Raw genomic sequence first — 26,849 nt, 5'->3', positions numbered from 1 at the left:
AGCGCTGCAGTGACCCTGATGTGGTGGTGATGGGTGAGAGTGTATTAATCTCACTTACCTAGCTCATCTGTCGCTGCAGTTTTTGTTAATCGTACTCTGGTCCATCATTGGGCACATGTTGCTGTTGGTGTGTGTAGGACTACTGTTGTTCTCAGCAGGAGTTAAATCTCAGTAGTCCTGCTGTCTATTTTTTGTAGTTAATATCTTGTGACAAAAAAAAAAAAAAAAAAAAAAGAGAATTACTCTAGGCACGTGTTTTCATCACTTATTCACAATTAAACAGCACAAAAAAGTCTTCTGTGAGAAAATTGCATCACAGGGTGAAGAAAAAAAATAGCCAAACAAAAACTACTGATATATTATAAAGACCAGTAATAACTTTATATATATATATATATATATATATATTGCTCAGTACTGTACTTACCAGTCAATCAAAGACATTCCATGTGGATGTTAATGAAATAAATCCCATGTCATTTAAATCAATCTAAGACTCAGTTTAACCCAAATGTAATAAGAACAACTGTAAAAGTGACAACATTAGCTTTGAGGATGCTATAGTGTGTGTCTGTGTGTTTTATTCAGGATTTCCTCAATAGTGGACTTCCACCGGCTTTCCGAGCTGCGGAGAGTGAATAGAGGTCATCAGCCAGAAGAGACAGGCAAGAGTTCAAGGTGGAAACTCAAGTGTTTGGCCAGAATCTCCATTAAAACAAGAGCACCAGTCACACACGTGAAACCATACAACATCCTTTAAAAGTTTACACAAATTACCTTGCTATGCTTTCGCTGATCATCAGCAGCAGGACGAGACAGTGGAGAAATTCCCAGCGGTCCCCATTTCTCAACATTTTTCTTTCAACTTTTAACTGGAAATAAAATAAAAGCATGGTGATCTCTGACGTTTCCACAGGACTTAATCTTTTTTTAAGAGCTTTTTCCTTGTTTTCTTTGGGTTGAGACCTCAGACTACACCCTCTGCAGGGCTTCTCACACATTTAACTCTAACTTAATATAATTGATAAACTTTAAAGATTAATTAGTTATATACTACAATGCCCACAGGGGTGTGTGTGTGTGTGTGTGTGTGTGTGTGTGTGATTCCCTGTGAAAGACAGTCGCTCTGTCCAGGGTGTGTTTATGCCTTGTGTCTAATGATCCTGGGTAAGCTCAGGAAACCCCAGCCAAACCCTAAAGAGAACAGCGTTAATAAAATATATCCACAAATTAATTAATTTAAACAGCATTTTAATGGAAATGTTTATGAACAGAATGTTACTCTCCCCAGCACTTAAGCAGAAGTGAAAAGGGTCATTGTACAGTATATTTTCCACACTTTTTCACAGTATTTACATTCCCTTCTCCGTCTTGTGCCCTTCACATTAAAACAATGGCGTCCTCTGCTGGTGGGAGATAAACCACACTCGGCAGCCCCTAACGATATTAATGCAACAAACCAGAGGCCATTCAGTCCAGTCCAGTAAATTGCAAGTAAAAATAGAAAAACAAAAAAGAAAACATATAAGTACGTCTACAGAGATTAAGAGAAACACAATGTTATCTGTACATGGTTTCAAGTCAGTTCAGTACATTCACAAAATAATCTTCAGAATAATCTCAAACGAACCGCAAACTGTGAAAAACTAATTCTTTTGGTATGTGCCGAACACAAACAGAAAGAAAATAATAAAAACAAATGACCTCAGTAAATAAACGTTTTCACACACAGACATGGAAAAATATGCCTACAAGGTCATTTAAAAAAATAAATGCAATAAGTTATATTAATGTTTTATACCACACTAGTAAAATAGTGCTACTTCATGTACATTTGGCTTTTTTTATTTTTAAAACCTGGACCTTCATGAAGTTCACTCCCATTTTATTATTAAACACCTCACCATGATTAAATGTGTGATTTAATTTACAGTAGAAACAGGGGTGGGCAATATGGTAACATTTAAAGTTAACATAAATGTCGTTGTATGCTTTTCTGAGCATATTTTGGAGAAGTACTTAAATAGGGTGACCAGATCTGAGATGGTGAAAAAGAGAACACGTCTCCGGGGTGACGACGACTACTGACGTGCAGACTGACCAATTAAATGTTTACAGAGAAGGTTATCGACCAATAACGGTAGCTCTACAGTCAGACCGTCCAATCAGAAGATTTTAGGCTACTTCACCACGCCCCCTTCGCACTCAAGCGAACCAATCTGAGTAGGGGAGGGCGGGACTAGTTTGTGAACGAAACTTCTCGAAGTTCTATGTAAGCTCTAGAAAAACAAAATCCCGGACGTTGGTGAAGTACCGCCCAGGCATTTTTTAAGTCTAAAAAAGAGGACATGTCCGGGTAAAATAGGACGTCTGGTCACTCTAACTTAAAAAACATTTAAGTCATTTTCAACTGGATTTAGTTAAGTGCTGTATGAAAAATGCTGAGTAAAATGACTGATATTTTTAAACAGAGTCAGAGGAGAGTAGGGCACAATCCAATGTATTTTGTTTAAATATTTAAAATGTATTTGGGTGATTTAATACTTGTACAAGCAACATTCACATCTCTGCTATAAATAAAAATGACAAATTGTGTTTTTCAACACTTTATATGTTCTAACAAATAAATCTGGAGTGACAGGAGCGCTAATTTTACAATTTTCCCCCCATAAGTCGGGCAATTTGACAGAAAGAAGAGCAGCTACTCTGTTTGGACCATATGAGCTCTCATACACCAAACATAAACACATGTAAATATATTCATCACAAATACGGAGAGTGAAAACAGAAGTGTCTTAAACACCGCAAATGTTTCCTCCGTCCAAAAGGCCCATCACATAATTAACACAATAAAATTGTTTGTTTAAATATGTCTTACATATTTTTGAAGAATCCGTGCAATCCAGAATTCCAAAAGATTGCCTGTGATTTTACATTGTTGATTTTATTAATCTGTTTTCTATTATTACCCTTATGTTAAGCCGACTGCGACACATCAGTCATAAAAAGTGCTAAACAAATAAATTAGTTGCAACAGTGTTAAAAGTAACTCCGCTGTATGGAGGCTGACTTCAGAGTCGTTTACATAATTCAAAATCATGATATAGTTTTACAACCATGAAGGAGTGATTAAAATAACACAGATGTGATTTTTTTTGTGATATACACAAAATTACGAGCAAATAATAAATTTTATTGCAGAAGTAAACTCTACAGGGGTTAACACCTGCTAATTACTCACAGATTAAAGCGCTATGTGAATAAGAGAATATGACTAAAATTGTGGTTTACTTAGCCCTTAAACATCAATGGTACATTTGACCACATTGGATTGTAGCCCACTCTCCGACAGGTTCGTTTTTCTTAAGATAAAATATTTCAATGCTTACCTTAAAACCTTATATATTTCTGCCATATTGCTCACCCCTTAATAGAAAACAAATTCAAGCACAATATTCTGTATCACAAACTGAAGAACTGAGCCAATGCATTAATTAAAAAAAAAAGCGCCACAATTTGGTGCCCCAATAATATGCTAATTTGTTGGTTGATATGCCTTCATTTCTGGTTACTCTGGGATTGTTTTTACCATCAAGTAACTTTAGAATTTTCCAATTTTCCCTCGCAATAATAGAACCACCACTAAAAATTCTTACGTCGCTGGTGATTAAAGACGCTAGGTGTCCATGCACAGAGCATGCTAACTGGTATTATTTATTATTGTCTTTATTACTTTATTTTTGTTCCCCTCTGGGAGATTTTTACAGACACAAACACTTATGCAACTCTGATGCATTTGTTTCATATAGAACTGCAAATCCAAGCTGAAGTAAGTCTAGTGAGGAATACAAAGGGCATGTAGTAACATTGTCTATTTTCACGGACCACCTCACAGACAGCAGACTATAAATTTATAATTCATTTAAAATAACTTTTTGGAACCACATGGGGGAAGAAGAGAAGCAGACGAAACACTGTTGACAGTGCACTGTCAGGTTGTCATTAGTGAACCGCTAGCTACAAAATTATTCATAGTGTTACTGAGGGGCAGCTTGGTTCCTGTTATTTCCTGGAGCTTGGACTGCTTCATTATTAACTAGCATCATCAACCATTAACATACTACAGTGTGGGTGCACCTGAGCAGCAATGCGTGGCTAGCTTTATGCCTAAAGACTTCAATGCGCATCTACAGACTTCAAAACCAATTTTTTTTTGCCTTTATATCCCACTGAAAGTGCCTTTGGACTGAAATATGATCAGGGTCTGAACTGGCCTCCAGTTAGAAGGACACTTGGGTTGGAGCAACTGCCTACAAACAAAGGCTTCAGTGTAAAACAGTACAGACTACAGAACCAAAACCTATTTAACATGCAAGTTATTGGAGGGAGGGGTTGGTGGTAAAACCAAAATTAGTATTGATTTGATTGATGCATAAGTTTGATCAGGACAAATTACATTTGTGCAGTACCTGGTCAAACAACCACAGAGGTCTTGCACAGAGGATGACATTATTCAGGTATTGAGGAGCAAGCGCATGAAAGAATGTTTTAACTCTTGGGAAAATTAAAAAAAAAGTGTGCAAATTTAAATAGCAAAAATATATAAACACGCTACTCAAAGGCTGTCTTGTGCAGGACAAGTACTAAATAAAAGGTGTGGAGGATTCCAAAGACCACTTAAACCTGATGAAAGTCTACAGTCAAAGTTTTGATGACTTTCTTACACCAGGACACATCAGTGTTCAGTTCGTCTCTATCGTCTCAGTAAACAGTAATCTTGGATTTTGTGCCTGGGAAAGATGAGCCAAATCAAAGCCTTAACATCTGTTGGCCTGGATCAACTTATGCAAGGTCCTTATATAATTTCAGGGTCCTTTTTCCTGTTTAGGGAAACGGTCAAGCAGATGACATTTTTGGGGAGGGCTTAGACATAACAGAGTGCCAAGAGAGCTAAGCACCGCCAGCGTCAAGCTCATCAAGATTTTCAGTTAGTCGGTATGTCTGTCGGCAGGTGATACAAGGGCAAAAGGTGAGGTGGCTGGGATTTTCCACTGCCTGTGATGAATGGAAAATTCAACAGAGCTGCTAATTACCATAAAAGCTTAAATGGCAGGAAAAGCCTGGTCCTCAGAAAGTGGAGGGCGAATGACCCTTGTGGCCCTCACGTCTCAGGAATGTTAAGGAACAATATTTAAAAGAAAAAAAAATTTATACACACATAATTTTTTATATATATAGCCTGGCCTCCTCACTTCCAGAAATGCTACTTCAGATCTGCCGGCTCATTTTTGGATCTCCTTTCTTCCAAGCAGCAAAGATTTGTCATTACAATGAGTTAGCAAGTCTGATTCATTTCGGCTCAGATGCATCGACCAGTGCAGTCCCTTCATTGCAAGCCATTTTGGTGTGATGCCAGGTACACACACCGCCAAGACCCACTGCAATCTCAAAGCAATTCTAAATGCATAGAATCTACTGTACATTTGCTTAGTCTTAGGCTGCTTTTGCTGGGAAGTAATATACATATTTGGGCAACACACTTGCTTTCCAAAATAAATAAAAACGGGGAAACAAATAAATTGTAAGGAAACACAAAACGCAAAAGTGCTTTAACTTGTGATGGAATCTTGATCGACTGGAATTAAAGACACTGAGGTGGATCGAGTTTGTCAGTAATAAATGCTATTTTTTTCTATAAGTGGGGTTGAGAAACTTGGCTTTACTCAAACTCGACTCACCCTAGTATTCACCCTTGTGGTACACCACACTTTAAAATAAAATAAAAAGCTTGAAAAACAGCCTCTTCCTCTAGGCCCAATGCATCCCAGAGCAGAGCAGTGCTGCTGCTGCTTTACTCCTCCTCATTCTGGGATCTTGAGAGCCATGACCATGGGCTTAGTCTTGAAATACTGATTGAAGCGTAGCACAGCATAACTGTGAGAGAAGAGCAGTAACAATAATTAGAAAAATGTGCAGCAAGAGCAAAGGAGTTTGAATACAGAGTCCTTAATTTATGAAATAATTGACATAAACCTTTCTTTAACAAGCTAATATTGACTATTATGCTTTATTCAACCTGAATTCCTTTACATAATGTAATGTTAAAGAGCAATCTGTAATACTGACACCAAGCATTTAAAATCAGAACTATAAAAACAGTGGAGAGAGCTGTCTGCCTCCTCCCCAGGCGTGAAGCTCGACCAGGTTGCCAGTTTAAGGAAAGATGAACAAACAAGAGGTGAGTTTAAGAACTTTGGACCATAACAGCTAAGAAGAATGTGCCATAATCAACATGTTTACACAGATAAGTGTTAATTAGTTCACTAAAACAGCTACATTCACAAGGGAAAAAAAAGATCAAGCAGCTGCAATTTCCCTGCATTACAAGCCTTTACTGTCCAAATCCACATTAAATATTTCGACTAGACAAGGCTGGTATTACTTTTTATCGACTGGCCAAGGCTGGAGTTTTCCCTTCCACAATAAATATGGTTTAGGAGGCAGATCTTAACTTCTTATTCACAATTTTCATAGTCTAACATTTCTTTCCACCTTACATGTCTGTTTACGATCCTATTGGCGTTATTCGCCAGCTTCTTGAATTCCCTTTTCCACCCTAAGGTAGCACTATAGATTTTGAAATTTTTTGAAGCAACTTTTATTCCACTTTATCCATTTAAATCACACAAACCAACTGTATGCAAATGCCACTAAACATTAACCTACTTAAGTGAAAGGCAAAAAATGGAAAGAGCTGCTGCCATATTCCCTGCATTTACAAGAATGTCTAGACTGTCTAAACCACATTCAAATTTTAGACTAGACAAGGCTGTACATTGGTTTCCTCCCATTTTCCACAAGCACAAGTTGGTAGGTGGATTGGCGACTCAGAAGTGTCTGTAGGTGCAAGTGTGTGAGTGATGGGAGTCATTTACACCTTTCAATCGTGTTGTAATTCACCTTCTTCATATAAAACACAGGTTTTGACTACTTTCAAACATCACTATGCCTCACCTTCTTTAAATGAAACACAACCTATAGTGTGTATTCCTTTTAATCTATACATAGAAAGATGTACTATATTTTTTTCAGAAATGATTTGCTGCTAGATGTTCGGGAGAAAATTACCCAGCTCTGGCTGTGTTCTGTAGTATTGCTGCTTCTAAACTGCCGGCACTTTTCAAACACAAGGCCAATATTCCCTTATTTTACTCCATCTCTGGTCATGGAGATTTTTAGAATGGCAATGGGGCTTGTTGGGTCTGGTAAAATATAACATTAACTCTGTTGACTTGGTCATTTAATGGCTGCAAGACACTATGTTTGTAGACCTGGCAATGCGGTGGGCTCGGACTGTAATGTGATTGCACTGAGAGCTCTGCTCCAGACTGGGCACTTCTCAAAGAGAATATACTGCTTCAGCAGTGCAATAAAGAGGCAGCAGTGTTTTAGCTTTGAATGTTTTTCATGATCTATGATCAAACATCCTGGACATTTTATGATTAAGTACAGTAAATATCTTACAGATTGCTCCTTTAATATCTTAACATGTACAGATGATTTTATTTTCTTTGTATCATTCTCATGTTCTATTGTTTATTGATTTTATATTTAAAAATACAGTGATACTTTTAAATTGTAAGAACTTGCTACAGAGCTTTCACTTAGACATTAGTTACTTAGACTTAGTTTTTTTTAGCTGAAGATGTAAAAAGCCTGACCAGTGATGAGAATTGTAGATTTCTCTGGAAAGTCCTTACGTTTCTATGAAAAACACACCCAATCCTGTGCAACACTTGCATAATAACCTGAAACAGCACATTTTATTTCTCTGACTGCAGCTACTTGAAAGGCTGACAAGACTATAATTTGACAGCTAGGATGGGTAAGAGGGTTATTATGTTGCATGTGGAACCACAGACGGTTATTTTTGTCACTCAAGAGTTTGTTTTAGGTGACAACACACAGGCATGCTGGGGTAGCGCACCGATGCCAGTGCTTTCTGCTGGCTCACGTTTCTGCATTTTACCCTGCAAACGGACACCATTGGCCTCTATTGACAGCAGTCAGTGTTCTACACCCTTTTATGCTCTGCTGTAGGGGAGCTTTAGAGCAAAGTATCACCCCCTATCAAGCCTTTCATTTATAATCTCCATGCCACACTGTGGGTCCAAGTTCAATGTATTTTTACGATCCAACAGACCGTGTATGTTACATTTGCTAGCTGTCATTAACACAGGACGTGCTCAGGTCACTTTAGGCTATGCATTCTGTAGGCAGCTTGGTCGTGTTCACTGAACATCATAAAAACAACATAAGATCCCATAAAACATTAAGCATCAAGGGCATTAGGATTAATCTTTAATCTGTGGGTGCATGGCTCTGATCAGCGTGAAACACTTCTCTGTTGATATATTAAGCATTCATCTTTTTATGGGTGATTTCAGAGGTTACAGACACATTCAACAGGTGTTTGCCCAAGACAACTGTATATGAATTCAAATGTGACTTCAACAACATCAATTTGTAACAAAATTGATGTTGTTGACTAAAACAATTGCAAAAAGTGCATTTACTGCAGCTTTATTTATAGCAAATTTATAATGCAGAGTGGAATTTAAAATATTCTGACATCACAGAGTTCTCTGTGCTCATTTTCACTATTTTCAATATTTTTTCCATCACCTGAAAGTTGATGAAAAACAACAGTACATACTTTAGGGCTTTCAAGATATTTGCTGATGTCAGTAAATTCATTATCACACTGAACTGGAGATCTAACACTTTTGATATTATATAACATAAAGAAAGCAGAGTCTCAGATGGTAAACAACTCCTGCACTCATCTTACAAAACACCAGACGAACACCAAACACCAATTGTGCCTCTATCTTTCATATTATAGAGATGTGTGACATACACACACACACACATTGTTTTGATAAAACATGTTGCTTCAGAAATACATTTTCTTAGGCTTTTCTAAAAGGTTACATGGAGGGGCTGCTTACCCAAGGAAGTCGAAGTCAATGGTAGAATACTTTGCCTGAATGAGTGCCCAGAAACCCCAGAAGAAATGTGATGCCTATTAAAAAAAAAAAAAAAAAAAGAGGACCTAGAGGTTACTGCCAAATGTATTGGGTATAAATATTTATATATTTCTTAATTTTTTTATTCTCTCTCTCATTTCTTTATTTTCCATCTCCAGCTAAAATCACATGATGAATTTACATAAAAAGAACATAAGAAGTACTTTGAAACAGGCCATTTTGAGGCTAAGAATTAAGTCGTTTTGGCAGTGTTAAAGGATAACGTCATATATGCATGTGATGATTTAGGAATACTGTAAGCTATTGTTATACACATTCCATTTTTTTTTACCATTGATCAGACTATCAAGTTACTCACCAGAGAAAACTTGTTGACCTGCACGTAGAGGGTCTCGATCTCACGCTGGCTCACCTCTTCTCCTTTCTTACTGAAGAGTTTGTACGCTTTCATGTAGTTTTGTAGCCAGTCCAGCTGCATCTCCCTACTGGGATATAAACCGAAGTCTGGTTCGCTCATTCCTAAGAGAGGCACACACAAAATACATTTACTCATATACACCTATTCAACTGAGAAAACACAACACACAAACACACACACACCTGAGTCTACAACCACAATAGCAAGTACAATATTGAGCAAAACTCAAAGATTATCGTTCTAATTTAATAAAAATGTGTGATTTACCTATATCCAGTTCAGGTCAAAAGAATATAACAAATATTTAACCAATATTTCACAGAAAATTACATGCAAAATTCCCAATATTTTCAGAGGACTTGCATTTAGTTTTTCAAATAAATCTACAGGGATATTTTCCATGCTGATTGTAAACACCTTGAAGGCCTTTTATTCTAAGAAATGTGTTATGTTTTCTGCTCATGTTCAAATTTAAGACTCATCTGAACTTCACCAAAAAAAGGAAATGTAAGTCTGTAAAGTGCACAAAAGTAAGGAGAGGACAAATAAAGAACTAACAGACTATTTAATGCTTTGTATGATTTCTGATATGGTGTGGTTTTGTGTTGTATATTTTTTTCTGATAAAAAAAAACAACAACAAACATTTCAAATACTCTTCAAACAGCACGTGAATTTTGATATTATGTTAATAGGAATACTTTGTATCATGCAGACAACAACCTGAACGTATTTTCGTATTTCATTATGCTCCACATGCGCTTATATCCACAATGACCAACTTGAACTACTTTATGATGCAAATGTCTGGCGCACAGCATCAAAGGCTTGGTGCAGTGTGTGATTAGTTCCTCGACACTTCATTAGTTTTTCTGAATGTCTTACCTGCAAACTCATTGAAATGATTCCCAATGTCAAATGCCTGGTAGTTGTAGCTCGAGTACTCGTAATCTATAAACCGCACATGACCTAGAAACCCAACAGAATACAAGATGATTACAACGGTTTCACAGGACATTTCAGGAGAGGAAACAAAAGAGTCTAAATGGCAGAGGCGCTCAGTCTTAGGAGGACTGCAAGAAGATCATCAAAAGCTACTTAACCAATAGCCATGATGCACCCAAAATCATCTTATAATAAACAGCATGCTTTATCTCAGTTACAAGTGTGTTCCACTAATGAAAGTACAGAGGTAAGACGTACATAAGTACTTTCATGTACTTATGCTAATGATTGACAGATTCATTTTTGGATTTGAAAAATACATTATAATAATATTACTTTCACTCCAAAGAATCTAAATTCTTAAATCTTAATCTTCTAATATGTAGTTACTGATTCATTATTTTGGTTAAGTTTAATACATTTGGTGTGCGGCTTTGTGACTCACTACTGACTTCAGAGCTTAAGCATTTAACTCCAGTTCCTTTTAAAGTAAATGCTGTATGTTTAAAGACATTCTACTGCTGTTCTGTAAATGTGTTGTTCCAACCCACCTTCCTTCACATTGTGTATAATGTTCTTGCAGAGTAAGTCGTTGTGACAGAGCACCACTGGAGAGCCCAGCTGAGACAGGTGTTCCTTCATCCATGTAATTTCCTGTTCTAGCACTTCCTTACTGGGGACTTCCTGCTGGATCCTACAGAACAGAACAGGTAAACAGAGTTTTTTTGGCACAAACCTGCAGTGTGAATCCCTGAATACATCCAGACATCCAGGATAATAGCAGCAAAACTAAACTTAAATACAGCACGGTGATGGAGTGAAGCTGAGTTTATTTAGTATTTGTTCTTGAACTTGTCTGCCTCACTTTAACTTTTTAAATAAATAAATAAACATATACATAATCATATGCAAATATTTCTGCCAACTGGGCAATGATCCTTTTGAATAAAACGTAGGAAATAATTTTCTAAGAATAGATGCTGTAATAAAATACAAAAGGATGGGAAGCCTAAATGTTAAAAATGGTAAAAAAGAATAATGTTTTCATTTGAATTATATAAATGACAATATAGTTAATGTATTAGGTTTTTAATTTTTAAAATGCTTATTATTCATTTTTAAGGCTTCTTAGTTCATATTGTCTGGAATATTCAAAAGATTATGTATGGTATGGCCTCTCAACCAGGCACTGGTTCTATAATATGTGGGGGCTGAGAACTACTGTTATATAATAGCCTGACAGGTGGCATACCCTGACAAAATTTCTAATATCAATAATACTGCTTGATAAGCTAAAGGTAACTAAAGATGCGTTTTTGTCACATAGTTGAACATGAACTTCAAATTCCACTGTCACTTCACTTCAGTTTAGGTTTACATTAAATAGTGTCATTTTTCCCATCCTCAGATTTTATAATGGTGTTCTTACCCCAACAAAAGGGGACTTTAACTCTGAACACAAATTGCAGAGTGTTAATAACATTAACATCTTTGCTGAACATGCACGCTTCTTCCACTTTGGAGAAACTTTGGAATCTACATTTTGTCTTAGATGTAACAGAGGGCTATTAGCATGAACGCATGTTCCACTGCCTGTCATTAGGCCACTTAATTATGTGCTTTTCCACCTCATGGGTCTGGCTCTTCATGACTCGACATGGCTCGGCACACTAAAATGTTGTCGCTTTTCCAGTGGCAGGGCTCTCCCATGAAATGGAGCCGGGGATGTTGAGAATCACTAGACTTTGAAAAGCACAACAACAGCGGCGGTACAGTTAGACACCATTTACTCATTGTGTATTCTTGTGCTGTTTTAGTTTTTTGGATTGAATATGGCTCCGCGCCCCAGTTCTCACCAATCAGTTTTACTTGTTGCACGTTCGACTTTCGCTGGAACTTTTCGTCTGCCATCAGCCCAAGGAGCATATAAACCTCTCTAAAACACCTTGATGTAATGTTACAAGCTGCCGCTACGAGTCCCATAAAAATAAATGTGAAAGCTGCGGTAACTTAAGAGCTTTTACAAGCGGCGTTTTGTGCTGGATTTGAATGGGCTCTGCATTTCGTGGTGAGGGCGGCACGGTGGCGCTGCAGGTAGTGTCGCAGTCATGCAGCTCCAGGGACCTGGAGGTTGTGGGTTCAAGTCCCGCTCCGGGTGACTGTCTGTGAGGAGTTGGTGTGTTCTCCCTGTGTCTGCCTGGGATTCCTCCAGGTGCTCCGGTTTCCCCCCACTGTCCAAAAACACACACTGGACACAAAAGTGTCCGTAGATGTGAGTATGTGAATGAATGTGTGTATGTCTGTATTGCCCCCTCCAGGGTGTGTTCCCGCCTTGCGCCCAATGAATCCAGGTAGGCTCTGGAGCACCCGTGACCCTGAACTGGAAAAGCGCTTACAGATAATGAATGAATGAATAAATTTCGTGGTGATTGACATGGCTCTGGCCGACCATCGCTCGGCATGGTCTACATGTCACCATTTAGTACCTATTGTGCACGGTTGGAACCCTGAGCAAGCTGGGACTGAAAAGCCAGTGAAAAAGCAAAAGAGCCGTGCCGAGTCGTGTAGGTTCCATGCAGTGGAAAAGCGTCGCTAATGAAGGCAGTGTGGCTAAACCAATCAGAGAAAGCCAGTATCGATGTGCACTCTTCTTGGATAATGGGCTTAGAAGAATAATCCTGGCACAGCAGTCATCTGCAAACCTGCAGACCACTGCTCTGTCTACAGGATTGGGGTGGTTAGGAGCCATACTCTGACCCTAATCTCATACGTGCTTCATCATCACCAGTGAAAGGCTGCAGATTGTAGGTCCAAGACAGAAATGGCAGAACATTACCAAAATTCTGCACTTGTCATAAACTGCTCTGACCCATGTTGAGGCCATGTAACCGTGGACAGAACTGCTGGACATTCTTGGACACATTAGCTCTGAGTAGTTTGTTGCCAACAGTTACATTGCTGTAATATTGTCGCACCTTCTAACTTTTGCAAACATTTTTCGACAACAAGGTCAAAAGTTAAACCCTGAGAACTGAGGCAATCTGAAAGACCAGCTTGTTCATTTACTGAAGGTCAAAATTACAGTTCTTTTTTTATGTCTTTACCTATTAAACAACAGTGGTTGCCAATGGCCTGTATCACTCCCTCTCTTACAAAAGATATAGGATAAAATAAACAAAGGAATATGGTTATACAAAAGTAGCATAAGTCCTTCTTCAGCCACTTGAGAATGTCCTTGTCTGACACAGATGGGCTAATGACTGATAACTGCCTCTGCCATATGATATACGTCACTTTGCATAGACTGGCCTTGTTATTCCTGATAAACAGTGGAATGCAAACAAAAGCAGGCTGCCCAAGAGCCTGTGTCTCTGTAATTTGTGGGGTGGTAATAACAGTTTTATATAATGGCCTAATAGGTAAGTTTCTACAGATAATGGTCATAATATCAATAATAATACTGCTTGGTCAGGTAAAGATAATCCAGACTGATAGACCTCCTGTCTCCCAATATAATGCCAGCTGGTGGCTGGCTGGATTCTAGGGCAGTTGTATAAATGAAATGTGGAAACAAGGTACATTAAACTGGGTCTGCAACAGTGATATAAGAACTTTCATAATAATCGAGCAATAATCATTAATTCAAGAATGACACATTTCCCTTCAATCTATATTCACTGTTTTGAGAAGGCAGTGTGACTTCACTGATTAACTGGCATAACTCATGATGCCAAGCACTACCTCGGTTAATCTTAAAATGATCATCTGAAACACACCATCTGATATGGAGCAGCCTTAGTAGATATCAAGTGTCTTCATGTAGGTCAGCTTACTTGGCATTGGAGGCTTGGTCGGTGAACTCGGTGGCCACTAGGGAGAAGTACTTGCGCATCTTGATCCACAGGTTGGGTTTAGGGATGCAGCCATTGTGGGCATGGATAGCATGGATGCGGGCCATCTCTGCTGCAATAAGTCTGAAAAATGACATGTATTAAATTAAATTAATTAAATATTAAATCATGAGATTGCTTTTAACAACAAATATTTCAGCTTTGTGGAAACACAGATGCACTCCCTTAATAAAAATCATTGAGGGAGACTCCTTTATGCCTCTTTCACACATGAACTCCAGAGAATTTCTAGAGAACCTCCAGACTCACTCTCGCTGCAGGAACTGAAACAAGTGCTTTAGTGGTAGGTCAGTGCCTGTGCAGTGCATGCAAAAGAAACTCCAGAACATATTCTGCGCCTTTCTCACATGCACCGACTTGGACTTTACCTGGATTCTTTACTGGGGCGCTACCAGGAAATGTCTCACACACACAACTAATGTCTCAGGTGGTCACGTTCACACATACAGCTTCGCTGGCTAAATTCCAGAACATTTTTGGAATACTGTGCATGTATGAAAGGGACATTAGAGAAGGCAGAAGAAACCTGTACAGGGACCAAAACACAAAAATGTAATGTACTTAATGTGATCAGTAAGAATATACATATGAAGCACAGTCCAAACTCTACTGATTTCAATACATTCCCTACAGAAGTGGGTGCCCAAATCACTGAAAAGTGTTACAAGGTCAATGCCTGAGGCCCTGAACTCTATGGAACATTGCATACTTTGAAAGTGACCACAATTCTGAAGAAACATTTCTCAAGGTTACTGGTTAAACGCTCACTTAATGTTTTCATATAGGGGCTTGTTTAGGTCTTCATGGCTGTTTCCATGAATGAGTCACCACAGAGACTGTATTATGTGACATGTTACAATCCATATTTAAAGTCATTTGAAAATGCTTTTTCATTATTATTTTAACTGATAATAGAATAAGCCTTTTACCTAACGAACTATGAAAGCCTATATGTCACCATTTCACACCCAGATCCTTCATTCGTAAATATTCACCATACCAAGTTTTATTCCAGTACCAACATAGATTAGAATTCAAATAAAACACAAGACATCCAAAGTGCCACAGCTCCTAAATACTCAGATTTTCTGTGGGACTAACCTTAGCAACACAGGGTCTCTGACATCCTGGGTGCCAAGGGCATCTCCCTGCATGAACTCGTAGCAGATTCCATTGTTGAAAGTGCAGTAGAGGCGGGGGGCACAGTCATTAGCGTGCAGCACCTGGAAGCTCTTCAGCTCGTTGTCACGATCTACAATGAGCTCTGTTTTATTGCCATACACCCTCACGAGCACCACATCCTCGGGACAGTCCTCCAAATAGCAGCCCACCAACTTGTTGGTCGTTCCATCTGTGAAAAGCTAGCGGAAGGGGATGCATATGATTTAAAAAAAAGCAGTAGACTAGTTTAGACCAGGTCAGTGTCATAGACTAGGGAGTACAACAGTAGGTAGATTCTGAAAACTTGGGTTGGATTTCTGGGCGAGCTTTATCAAATATAATATTGGAACTTGCTGCATAACTCCATTCAGACAATGTTTATATTTTCAGAAATACTTGCCTATATTTATCAAATTTCCTAGAGTAAACATGTAGCTCAGAGTTCAAGGTCTGTATTTTATAAAATGCTGACTAAATTAAAATCAATTGCTGAGACACAATCCATAGTTCTTCTGAGGAGATGATAAATATGCATGGGTCTTCTCTAATTATGGTTCTAACACTTCTGTGTCATACATGTAGCTGGAACGCCCAGTAATACTGTTAACCTTTCAGAAATGGTGATTTCTGGGCTACATGTCCAGTGAAAGAGACCAACATAATCCACACTACTGACCTCTACGCCTATCACAACATTTCTAACATTCTTGAAATTGCTTTATATAGAGATAGCATAGTGGTGGAAATTCTAGGCATAGATTGCTACTCATATTGTCCCATTAGTTTAATGGATCTATACAGGAAGGAAAACAATGGGGCGAGTAAAACCTGTCATCACTCGGTCAAAAACAACTCTCTGTCCACTCAATCACGTTACATCTGATAAACTTTTATGCACTTGTTATTCACACTGCCTGTTAATGTAGTAGATAGGGAAAGTAGCCCTCTTATGTTAATATGTGAGCTCACATAGCAGTAGGAGTGGCGTAGGATAATAGTGCATGTCCTGGACATAATGCATATGTAAATTAACCTGGCCTAAATGCAAACTTGAGGCAAAATGAGGCCGAAGTTAATACCATCAGGATCAATACAAATGAGCAAGGAGCGAGAGCAAAAGACCAAAGAGCATATTTATGTTCTCTTCTTTTGCCACATTAAACTAATCCCATATATGAAAAATATTCTTAAACCTGAAATGAATGCATGTGGGCATTAAAAGCAAATTAAAAGCCAATTATGGCAAAATATTCTAACACTTGAATAGTATGTACAACCAGATCTGATGACTGTCTTGACATTTGAATAATATTTACCTCCGTACAAGTGGCAAATATTTAGTTTCTTGTCCGATTCTCCGAGGCTCTAGGGGTAGTCAGCAAATTAACGTGCCACACCCTTTACCTCTGCTGTACCTTTCAGCCATGTCTTGTGTGTCACCCGTCATCTTGCCCCACTAATTGCCCTGTGATACAGCTGACTGTCTGGTTGTAATCTGATTCACTAATACCATGAATGGTTATCCCATGGTGCCACGTGTCAACAGAACCTTCACAGTGAGAGTTTTGGCTACGTTCAAATGACAACACTCAGTTCACTGCACGCAATGGTTTGGAAAACAATGCATGCAATTTTACATTGATGAAAGCTATGAGAGGGGTCTGTAAACACTGCAGAGCTGCAGTGTGGAGGAAGGTCTAGGATTAGGACCACTCAGCCTGGCTGAAAACAGCAGTAAACATTTTACCATGTCACTCACATGTCAATCTTGCTGCAGGATGAACTGACAAGGATAATACAGAAACTAAATTAACCTTCACTCAACTTTAGCCTGGTATAATATTATTAAAAATGATATTGTCCCACTGGAACATATTAATATTTCAATGTACTTTAACGTTCTCTATAGCAGCCACATTCATCCTGACATGGGCAAGAAAATGACAACAAGGGGAGAGTTCAACTGTTAATATGAATCAATATACAGTACTTATCTTTGCTAGTGTCATACCACATTTAAAAAGCCATAAACCTCAACCAATGACCCCTGTGAGGATAGTGAAATATTCATTCATTACCTGCAACCATTTGTGCAGTTCAGGGTTGCGGTGGGTCCAGAGCCCACTCGGAATGATTGGGCGCAAGGCAAGAACACACCCTGGAGGGGGCGCCAATTGTTCATAGGGTGACACACACAGACAGACACAAACAGACACTTTTGAGTCGCTAATCCACCTACCAATGTGTGTTTTTGGACCGTGGGAGGAAACCGGAGCACCCTGAGGAAACCTACATGGACACAGGGAGAACACACCACACTCCTCACAGACAGTCACCCGGAGCGGGAATCAAACCCACAACCTCCAGGTCCCTGGAGCTGTGTGACTGCAACACTACCTGCTGCGCCACGATGCCGCCCACAGTAAAATATATGGGAGGAAATTGTTTCATTTTTACTAGGGTTTGAAATATAATCTCATAATTCTGATTATTAAAAACAAAACAAAACAAACAAACAAAACTCAAGGCATAAAGGACTGTATAATCATTATATCTGTAGAACCTAGGCTTGTCACAGCCATTTTTTGCAATAATTACAATAAATGTTATTCTTGTCATTTAAAACCATTTATGCCACTTGTTTAATGATAATATAGTGACATCATAATGTAATTACACCCTTGTAAAGAGCAATGAATTTTTATGAAAAACAGTTATTAAGAATATATTAAGAATTGGAATGTAAAACATTTTAAATATCATAAATAAACACTTTTTTAAGAAATCGACAAAAGAGCTTCAGAACAGAGAATTAAACGGTTAAATTTTTTATGTAAATTCGTATGTAACACGAATGTAAACACAATGGGCGATATTGAGGTCAGCTAAAATTATTGAGGAAATATCCATATATTGTACAGTAAGTCGATAATGTAATTATTGTGACAGGAATAGTGGAACCATGAATTAAATTAAAAGCAAAGTTCCTACAGAACCCAGCCTCTGCTCTATTTCTGTCATGTTGCATTTTGACATGCAAATACAGTTAAAGCAGAAGTGTGTGATTTTGTAGAAACCAGTAAATGTGAGCTAGTTTTTGAAATAAAAGAAAAAGAAAAATCCCACCTCCTACTTTTAGCCTTCCTTCAAGAGCCATTCCCCTAAACACAGAGACTTTGACTTGTCAGAGCCTTAGAGAAAGGTGCACAACATCTTTTTTTTTTTTTTTTTTACCAACACTATCCATCTATTTCATGTCTCATTCACGAGGGCCTTTCTGCACCCTCAGGTTCCCTCACCCTCAGGCACCCTCAGACTTTTTGTTGGAAGCCTTTTGTACCTCCATTTTTAGTGTCTATGCATATGCAAATGAATAAACACATATCGCATGTAAATATGGCAGGGTGACATGTATAAGGAGTTTTATATAATATTCAAGTGGTTTAAAAGGCCTATTTTTGCTCCATTTGCAATCAATCCTTCAGTTGCTCTGTGTTCTTTCATTTCTTAAGATATTGACATTATACTCAAAATGCAATATGCCAGTAACACGTTCAATAACTATAGCAATCACACACAATTTACCTAATAGCAAAAGGCTAAATACAGATTCTATTAGATATTGAACAGCCTTAAAAGGTGTGATATTAAGATATTTGCAGGCCGATACCAGTCAGGACATAATCCACAGTCCACAGCTGAAAGTGACTATTCATTTTCTGAATGAGCAGGCAGATTAACTAGCTCAGTGTATCAAGCCTATTTTTAGCAACATACACACAGATCCTACAGGGGCCAAAAGCAAAAAATTAAAGCAGAGCATTTGTGCAAACCTGGGTGTGTTTTGGAGGTCATTCAGGAATAAAAAATTAAACCCATCAGCACTTAATAAAAAAAACAGCTATTTGTATAATAAGGCTAAGTGAATGAAAGAAAACTTTCAAGTCACTGCCAGCTGTTACTGACAGACAGCCTGCACCAGTTACCACCGTATCCAAGCAGAATTATACTTTTCTCTTAATTCCATGACTTAGCATGTTTTTAAAACATAATAAAACTGTTTTTTTAAATAGACTCTCTGAAGCTCCTATCCCCTTTGCCAAGGTCTCGTCAGACCAATTCCTTAAGGAATTGGGTTTCGTTCATGTGTCCATGCATAAACAGAGATAAATAGTTTACACACCAGCAGTTTAGGTGCAAAGGTAGAGGTGAATCATTCTCATATATATTATTTTCCTTGAGGTCCACTAATGAGATTTGTAATGAGCTTAGGTACCACAAGATTTACACTCCCATTCTACAGTTTAAAGATATAAAATAGGTATGTACCTGGGGCTTTATGATTGATATATGTAAAAACAAGAGATGATTGGCTGCTTTGTATTGGGCCTCACTCAGAAAGTAGGCAGGGCTAAAACACTCATAACTTCAGCACAAAAGGGTGGAGCAAATGCATGACATCACAAAACAAAACTTGTTTGATTACATGGACATTACGTTTTACTGAGAAAACGTGAAATAATGTAGCATAAATGTGTTTTTAAATGAAACCAGCCGTTTGTCTCACACTATACTATCGTTACGCAGATCTCTTCACTGGATCAAATCGTTGTTGGGGCGAATTAAGACAATGTCTTAATTGCTACTGTTATTAATAAGTGAAAAAGTGAATACTCGTACTTTGGCATTACTGAATCATACATATATTGTAAAATAACGTCTTAGCTATTACTATCTCAATATTTTTGGCAGTGACAGCTGTAGAGAACACAGGTGAATGTAGAAACTTCAGTTTCACAGGAATTTGTGAGCTGAGTGGATGTAGTTATAGGAATATAGTGAAATATAAGTACCATTTGTGTTAAATCATTACCTAAGCATACATATAACAAGTGAAATGCCGTATTCTTGGTGTCTTTTCCATTTTTAAAGTGGCGGGTATAAGCGCAAAAGCTATTACAGACACGTAATAGATACTTGGTTGGTTGCTAAGGAGCGTTTCGGTTGCTAAGTTTCGCTACTCGAGCTTTTCGCTAGCGGAGGGAGGGCGTTAGCTGGGCTTAGCTTAGCAAGCTTTTGTAGGGAGATAAAATAACTATCTACAGGTTGGCTGGTTGAACGAGGAATTTGCTTTAATGGCTCATTATCGACATATGCAGGAAACAGAGCAAACGAATGCTAACATAAGGCCAGACAAACGCGGGCTTTAACGACTGCACTATTTGAAGTGAAACTGACATTTCTAATAACCTCCGGCTCAGAGCTATAAAGGCTGGTAAAGCTAAAGCTATAGACCCACCTTGGTCTTCACCAGGTTTATGTCCCAATTTGGCCTCAGTTCTTTTATTAATTTCATCGCCCCTTCCACGACATTGTGCTCGTCCACGAATATGGGGAATTTTCGGATGACCGGCGACCCCACAGGCACGTGTATCTCCGTCTCCATAATCATCTGTTATATTTATCGTTTCCACTTCGTTACACCGGAAAATAAATTGATAGTAAAAGCGTCAGGGCAGCCTGGACTAACAGCTTTTTACTGCGTGGAGCTCAGCTGCTGAAAAGTGAGATTCCTTCTTCACAGTGGGCGGATGATATCGTTATATGAGGGAAGCAAAAAAAAAGGATGCCGGTTTGTACCGTGCCAAGGAGAGCGGCCTTATTTTTCCTCCACTCGTATTCTGTCAATCCCCACCTCCCTGTGGTCAGGATTGGTCAGAGTCATGACAGGGAAACAATCAAACCAGAGGTTTTCTAAAGTGGAAAAGAACCACATATGTTTCTTAGAGTTTGGTTTCAGCCGCTAGAAGGCGCTCGAGAGAGAGTCCAAAATGAACAAGCTCCAAAGGCGCGTACAGGCAAAATCCTGGTTTTTAAACGCTTAACGAACTTGGGTAAAGTGTTAAACCTTGTTAACATGTCCACGCGGAGTTGTTTGTATGCCAGAAGACGTTTCATAGCTGAGAATTTCAGGATTGAAATCGGAGTAAATTCTGAAATAGAATAAATTCAGACAGTTGGGGTTAAACATGTGAAAATATGATTTGTTGTATTAAAAAAGAACAACATTAAATATGTCAACTCTGTTGGAACCTTTCTGAGTTACAGGTTTTAACAGTGTATATACTTCATTTGCCTCAGGTGGAGGCAATACTGGCATTTATACTGGATCTAACATACTTTGTTCCATAGATAATTATCATTAAAATAAAAATATCACCAGGAACTGCTGTTAGTTGTCCTTATTGAGAAAGTTAGATAAAAGTGCACTATAGTGTCTGATGAACTTCGAAGCCAAGAATGTGAGCTCTCCTCGCTAGAAAATCTGTGGTAGGACCCTCATAGCTTGGCTGTAGATATGACGTAGGTGTTCTGAACTCGTAACCAATCGTAGCGCAGAGGGGGCGGGGCATGTCTGAATATGGGTGGGAAAAGAAAAAGCTCGTCTGTGGAAAAACTCCGCCTCTACTCCCACAAGCCCCGCCTGCGCGGAATCACCCGATTGTCGCTCGCGGAGGAATGACACCGCGGCCCCGCCCACCATTTAAGATAATCAGCATTTGTTCAGAAGATTAACAGCATATCACCATCAATACAATTACATTATTTCCACACAAGGCCCTATAAATTTCAGGCAATTAATTTTCTGAGGAGACCTGATAAAAAAAATCCATTTGCATAAGGTGAAATCCACATCCAGTGTTAAAAAAAATGCAAAGTAAAGTGGGACCATGCAATTTGATCACTAAAACCATCAGATAATTAGCACTTTCATCTTTGAAAGGCATGACACCAAGCTACACATTCAAATCCAAAAAAGCTGTTCATCCTTCCATGTTGAAGGGACAAATCAACAGCTTGGCCCTGAAAGGACGTGGAGCTGTCGTGAAGCAGATAAAAGGAAAGAAAGCAAACTAAAATCCCACTTAAGTATTATTAAAAGAGTTTACTTTGATCAGAAAAAATTATACAACCAACTTTAAAGACTGATTGTTGATGTGTGCAATATTATTTCAGAACTCTATAAAAATCCAGAAACGGGTCTTATAAAAAAGAATAAAAGCTCTAATAAAGCCATCCATCCATTATCTGTAAGCGCTTATCCAGTTCAGGGTCGCGGTGGGTCCAGAACCTACCTGGTTTCATTGGGCGCAAGACGAGAATACACCCAGGAGGGGGCGCCAGTCCTTCACAGGGCAACACACACACGGACACGTTTGAGTCGCCAATCAACCTACCAACGTGTGTTTTTGGACTGTGGACCCTGAGGAAACCCACGCGGACACAGGGAGAACACGCCCCCTCCCATCCCCATTTAATTAAGCTTCATTATGAGTTAAAACCATTTAAAATTTGGAGATACAAGGTTTGGTTTAGATAACAATAATAATGTCACATCAACATTTCACCCCTAATAAAGACAAATGCCGCCCCTAATAAAGACAAAGTTTAGATATTGTAAATACTGGATATTTATTTTATATACATATATAAAATATATTAACATATACAGATTTGTCTAGAAAACCTTCTGCGATTTGCTCTGAAGAAAAATTAAGTTCAGTTTAGAGGAAGTTTAAATAGTTAAGAGATTTCACTGAACATCACTTGGTGTGCCATTATATCACGAGGAAATCAAAAATGAGCTGTGTTACGTAAGCTGTTGTGCAATATTTCTGTGTCCATCTGTGTCCATCCCTGACCTGTGAGCTGGTTTAGTGTGTGATGTGAATCTTTGGAGCTCCATCTAGCGGCGGAGACGTGTCACCAGCACCATTATACAGACGTAACCTGGAGTCTGATGGTTCTCAGCCTCTTCTAAACTACTCCGACACTTCGCCTACCTAAAAACATTCATCACAGAATGCTACACATGCTTATATTCATCGAAACACCCAGTAACAATAAGATGAGAGCAGTAAGAAAATCATTTGTATTTTTTTTTTGTTTGTTTAAACCAATTCTAAAACTAGACTTCTTAAAAGGTTCGGAAATGTGATTCTTCATGTTGTGAGCTGAAACCTACCAAAAATGTAAAGGTAATTAATAATTAAATTATTATTATAAATTATATAAAAATTATTATAACGACATAACTATAATTCTTAAACACAAGAATGATAATTATGTAATAATTCTAATACAAATTATGAAATTAGTTTCATAAATATAAATCATATTCGATTGCACTTTTTTTAAGCATACCAGTGGTGCACAGTCGTTTTTTTGCCTCGTGGACATTATATTAATAAATTAATCTGCTGCGCTCTAATCAGAATTAGGTTTTGCTCACACCTGATTGACTAAATCCAATGGCTGCGGAATTAACTTGCATAAAGTTGAAATTAGCTTAAAGGCTAAGCACCAGCTCTATGAAAGTGTCAAACAAATAAATATAGTAGAAGTTGAGTTCCTAACTTGTGTTTATTGATAATCAGAAAACATGTTATTTCTTACTAATTCAAGGAATAAGGTTTAAAAGACAGTTGGACCCCCCCCCCCCCATCCGCCATCCGCGCTTCAAATCCGAATGCACGTATAGGCGCGTCATTACGGTTTCTCATTGCGGAGAACACCACGTCCGCTTTGGGACAGATAGAGAGTCTGAAACCCGCGTTTGAGCAGCGATGTCTCTGATACTAAATAAATGCACGCAATGCGAAAATGGACTAAATGGGCTAAAATTAACAAGCCATTAGGAATATATTTCGTTTTAAATCACTTTAAAGAGGCAAAACACGCTTTGATTTTATTATTTCATACATTTACGTTTTTTTTTACTTTTCTATAAACACTTAACTGGCTTTGAATAGTAATCCTGGTGGACATGTAGAAATACAGATTACATTTTACTGTCATTAAACAGAGGTAGCTCACTGTATAATATTCTCATGGATTTATACTAAATACCTACCAATATGGATTTCTCAAAAACTACCCATAATGCCTAAACAATTCCACTGCCATTAAACAGAGGGGCCTCTTGGCTATCAGCTGTATGATTTTGGTAGAATTTCACTGTGTACTTTTCTCATAAAATCATACTAAATACATTCCAATATGGATTTCTCAAAAATTACCCATAATGCCTAAACCATTCCACTGTCATTAAACAGAGGGGCCTCTTGGCTATCAACTGTATGATTTTGGTAGAATTTCACTGTGTACTTTTCTCATAAACTCATACTGAATATTACCAACATGGATTTCTCAAAAATTACCCATAATGCCTAAACCACTGAACTGTCATTAAACAGAGGGACCTCTTGGTTATTAGCTGTATGATTTTGGTAGAATTTCACTGTGTACTTTTCTCATAAAATCATACTGAATACATTCCAATATGGATTTCTCAAAAATTACCCATAATGCCTAAACCATTCCACTGTCATTAACCAGAGGGACCTCGAGGCTATCACCTGTATGATTTTGATAGAATTTCACTGTGTACTTTTCTCATAAACACATACTGAATATTACCAATATGGATTTCTCAAAAATTACCCATAATGCCTAAACCATTCCACTGTCATTAAACAGAGGGGCCCCTTGGCTATCAGCTGTATGATTTTGGTAGAATTTCACTGTGTACTTTTCTCATAAACTCATACTGAATATTACCAACATGGATTTCTCAAAATTTACCCATAATGCCTAAACCATTCCACTGTCATTAAAAAGAGGGACCTCTTGGCTATTACCTGTATGATTTTGGTAGAATTTCACTGTGTACTTTTCTCATAAACACATACTGAATATTACCAATATGGATTTCTCAAAAATTACCCATAATGCCTAAACCATTGTATTGTCATTAAACAGAGGGACCTCGAGGCTATCACCTGTATGATTTTGATAGAATTTCACTGTGTACTTTTCTCATAAACACATACTGAATATTACCAATATGGATTTCTCACAAATTACCCATAATGCCTAAACCATTCCACTGTCATTAAACAGAGGGGCCCCTTGGCTATTAGCTGTATGATTTTGGTAGAATTTCACTGTGTACTTTTCTCATAAACTCATACTGAATATTACCAACATGGATTTCTCAAACATTACCCATAATGCCTAAACCATTCCACTGTCATTAAAAAGAGGGACCTCTTGGCTATCAGCTGTATGATTTTGGTAGAATTTCACTGTGTACTTTTCTCATAAACACATACTGAATATTACCAACATGGATTTCTCAAAATTTACCCATAATGCCTAAACCATTCCACTGTCATTAAACAGAGGGGCCTCTTGGCTATTAGCTGTATGATTTTGGTAGAATTTCACTGTGTACTTTTCTCATAAACTCATACTGAATATTACCAACATGGATTTCTCAAAATTTACCCATAATGCCTAAACCATTCCACTGTCATTAAAAAGAGGGACCTCTTGGCTATTACCTGTATGATTTTGGTAGAATTTCACTGTGTACTTTTCTCATAAACACATACTGAATATTACCAATATGGATTTCTCAAAAATTACCCATAATGCCTAAACCATTCCACTGTCATTAAACAGAGGGGCCCCTTGGCTATTAGCTGTATGATTTTGGTAGAATTTCACTGTGTACTTTTCTCATAAACTCATACTGAATATTACCAACATGGATTTCTCAAAAATTACCCATAATGCCTAAACCATTCCACTGTCATTAAAAAGAGGGACCTCTTGGCTATTACCTGTATGATTTTGGTAGAATTTCACTGTGTACTTTTCTCATAAACACATACTGAATATTACCAATATGGATTTCTCAAAAATTACCCATAATGCCTAAACCATTCCACTGTCATTAAACAGAGGGACCTCTTGGTTATTACCTGTATGATTTTGGTAGAATTTCACTGTGTACTTTTCTCATAAACACATACTGAATATTACCAATATGGATTTCTCAAAAATTACCCATAATGCCTAAACCATTCCACTGTCATTAAAAAGAGGGACCTCTTGGCTATTACCTGTATGATTTTGGTAGAATTTCACTGTGTACTTTTCTCATAAACACATACTGAATATTACCAATATGGATTTCTCAAAAATTACCCATAATGCCTAAACCATTGTACTGTCATTAAACAGAGGGACCTCTTGGTTATTAGCTGTATGATTTTGGTAGAATTTCACTGTGTACTTTTCTCATAAAATCATACTGAATACATTCCAATATGGATTTCTCAAAAATTACCCATAATGCCTAAACCACTGTACTGTCATTAAACAGAGGGACCTCTTGGTTATTACCTGTATGATTTTGGTAGAATTTCACTGTGTACTTTTCTCATAAACTCATACTGAATATTACCAATATGGATTTCTCAAATATTACCCATAATGCCTAAACCACTGTACTGTC

At 37.9% G+C, this 26,849-nt stretch overlaps 1 protein-coding gene across 1 annotated transcript; it reads right to left on the bottom strand.

Annotated features, from left to right (window-relative positions):
- Positions 1 to 1,251: 1,251 nt before the first annotated feature.
- etnk2 (ethanolamine kinase 2) lies at positions 1,252 to 21,118 on the bottom strand. The gene is made up of 8 exons (XM_066672158.1): positions 20,784 to 21,118; positions 15,425 to 15,684; positions 14,246 to 14,386; positions 10,964 to 11,106; positions 10,353 to 10,436; positions 9,409 to 9,569; positions 9,012 to 9,085; positions 1,252 to 5,934 (listed from the first exon to the last, which is right to left on the bottom strand). Exons 1-8 carry the CDS (start codon positions 20,934 to 20,936, stop codon positions 5,862 to 5,864), a joined length of 1,089 nt encoding a protein of 362 aa, XP_066528255.1. The 5' UTR covers positions 20,937 to 21,118; the 3' UTR covers positions 1,252 to 5,861.
- Between the last annotated feature and the right edge of the window lie 5,731 nt (positions 21,119 to 26,849).

This window comes from Hoplias malabaricus, chromosome 5, assembly GCF_029633855.1.
Source record: "Hoplias malabaricus isolate fHopMal1 chromosome 5, fHopMal1.hap1, whole genome shotgun sequence".
NCBI classification, from domain to species: domain Eukaryota; kingdom Metazoa; phylum Chordata; class Actinopteri; order Characiformes; family Erythrinidae; genus Hoplias; species Hoplias malabaricus.
The sequence above is the reverse complement of the archived record's forward strand: the minus strand, read 5'-3'. Positions and strand labels throughout refer to the sequence as shown.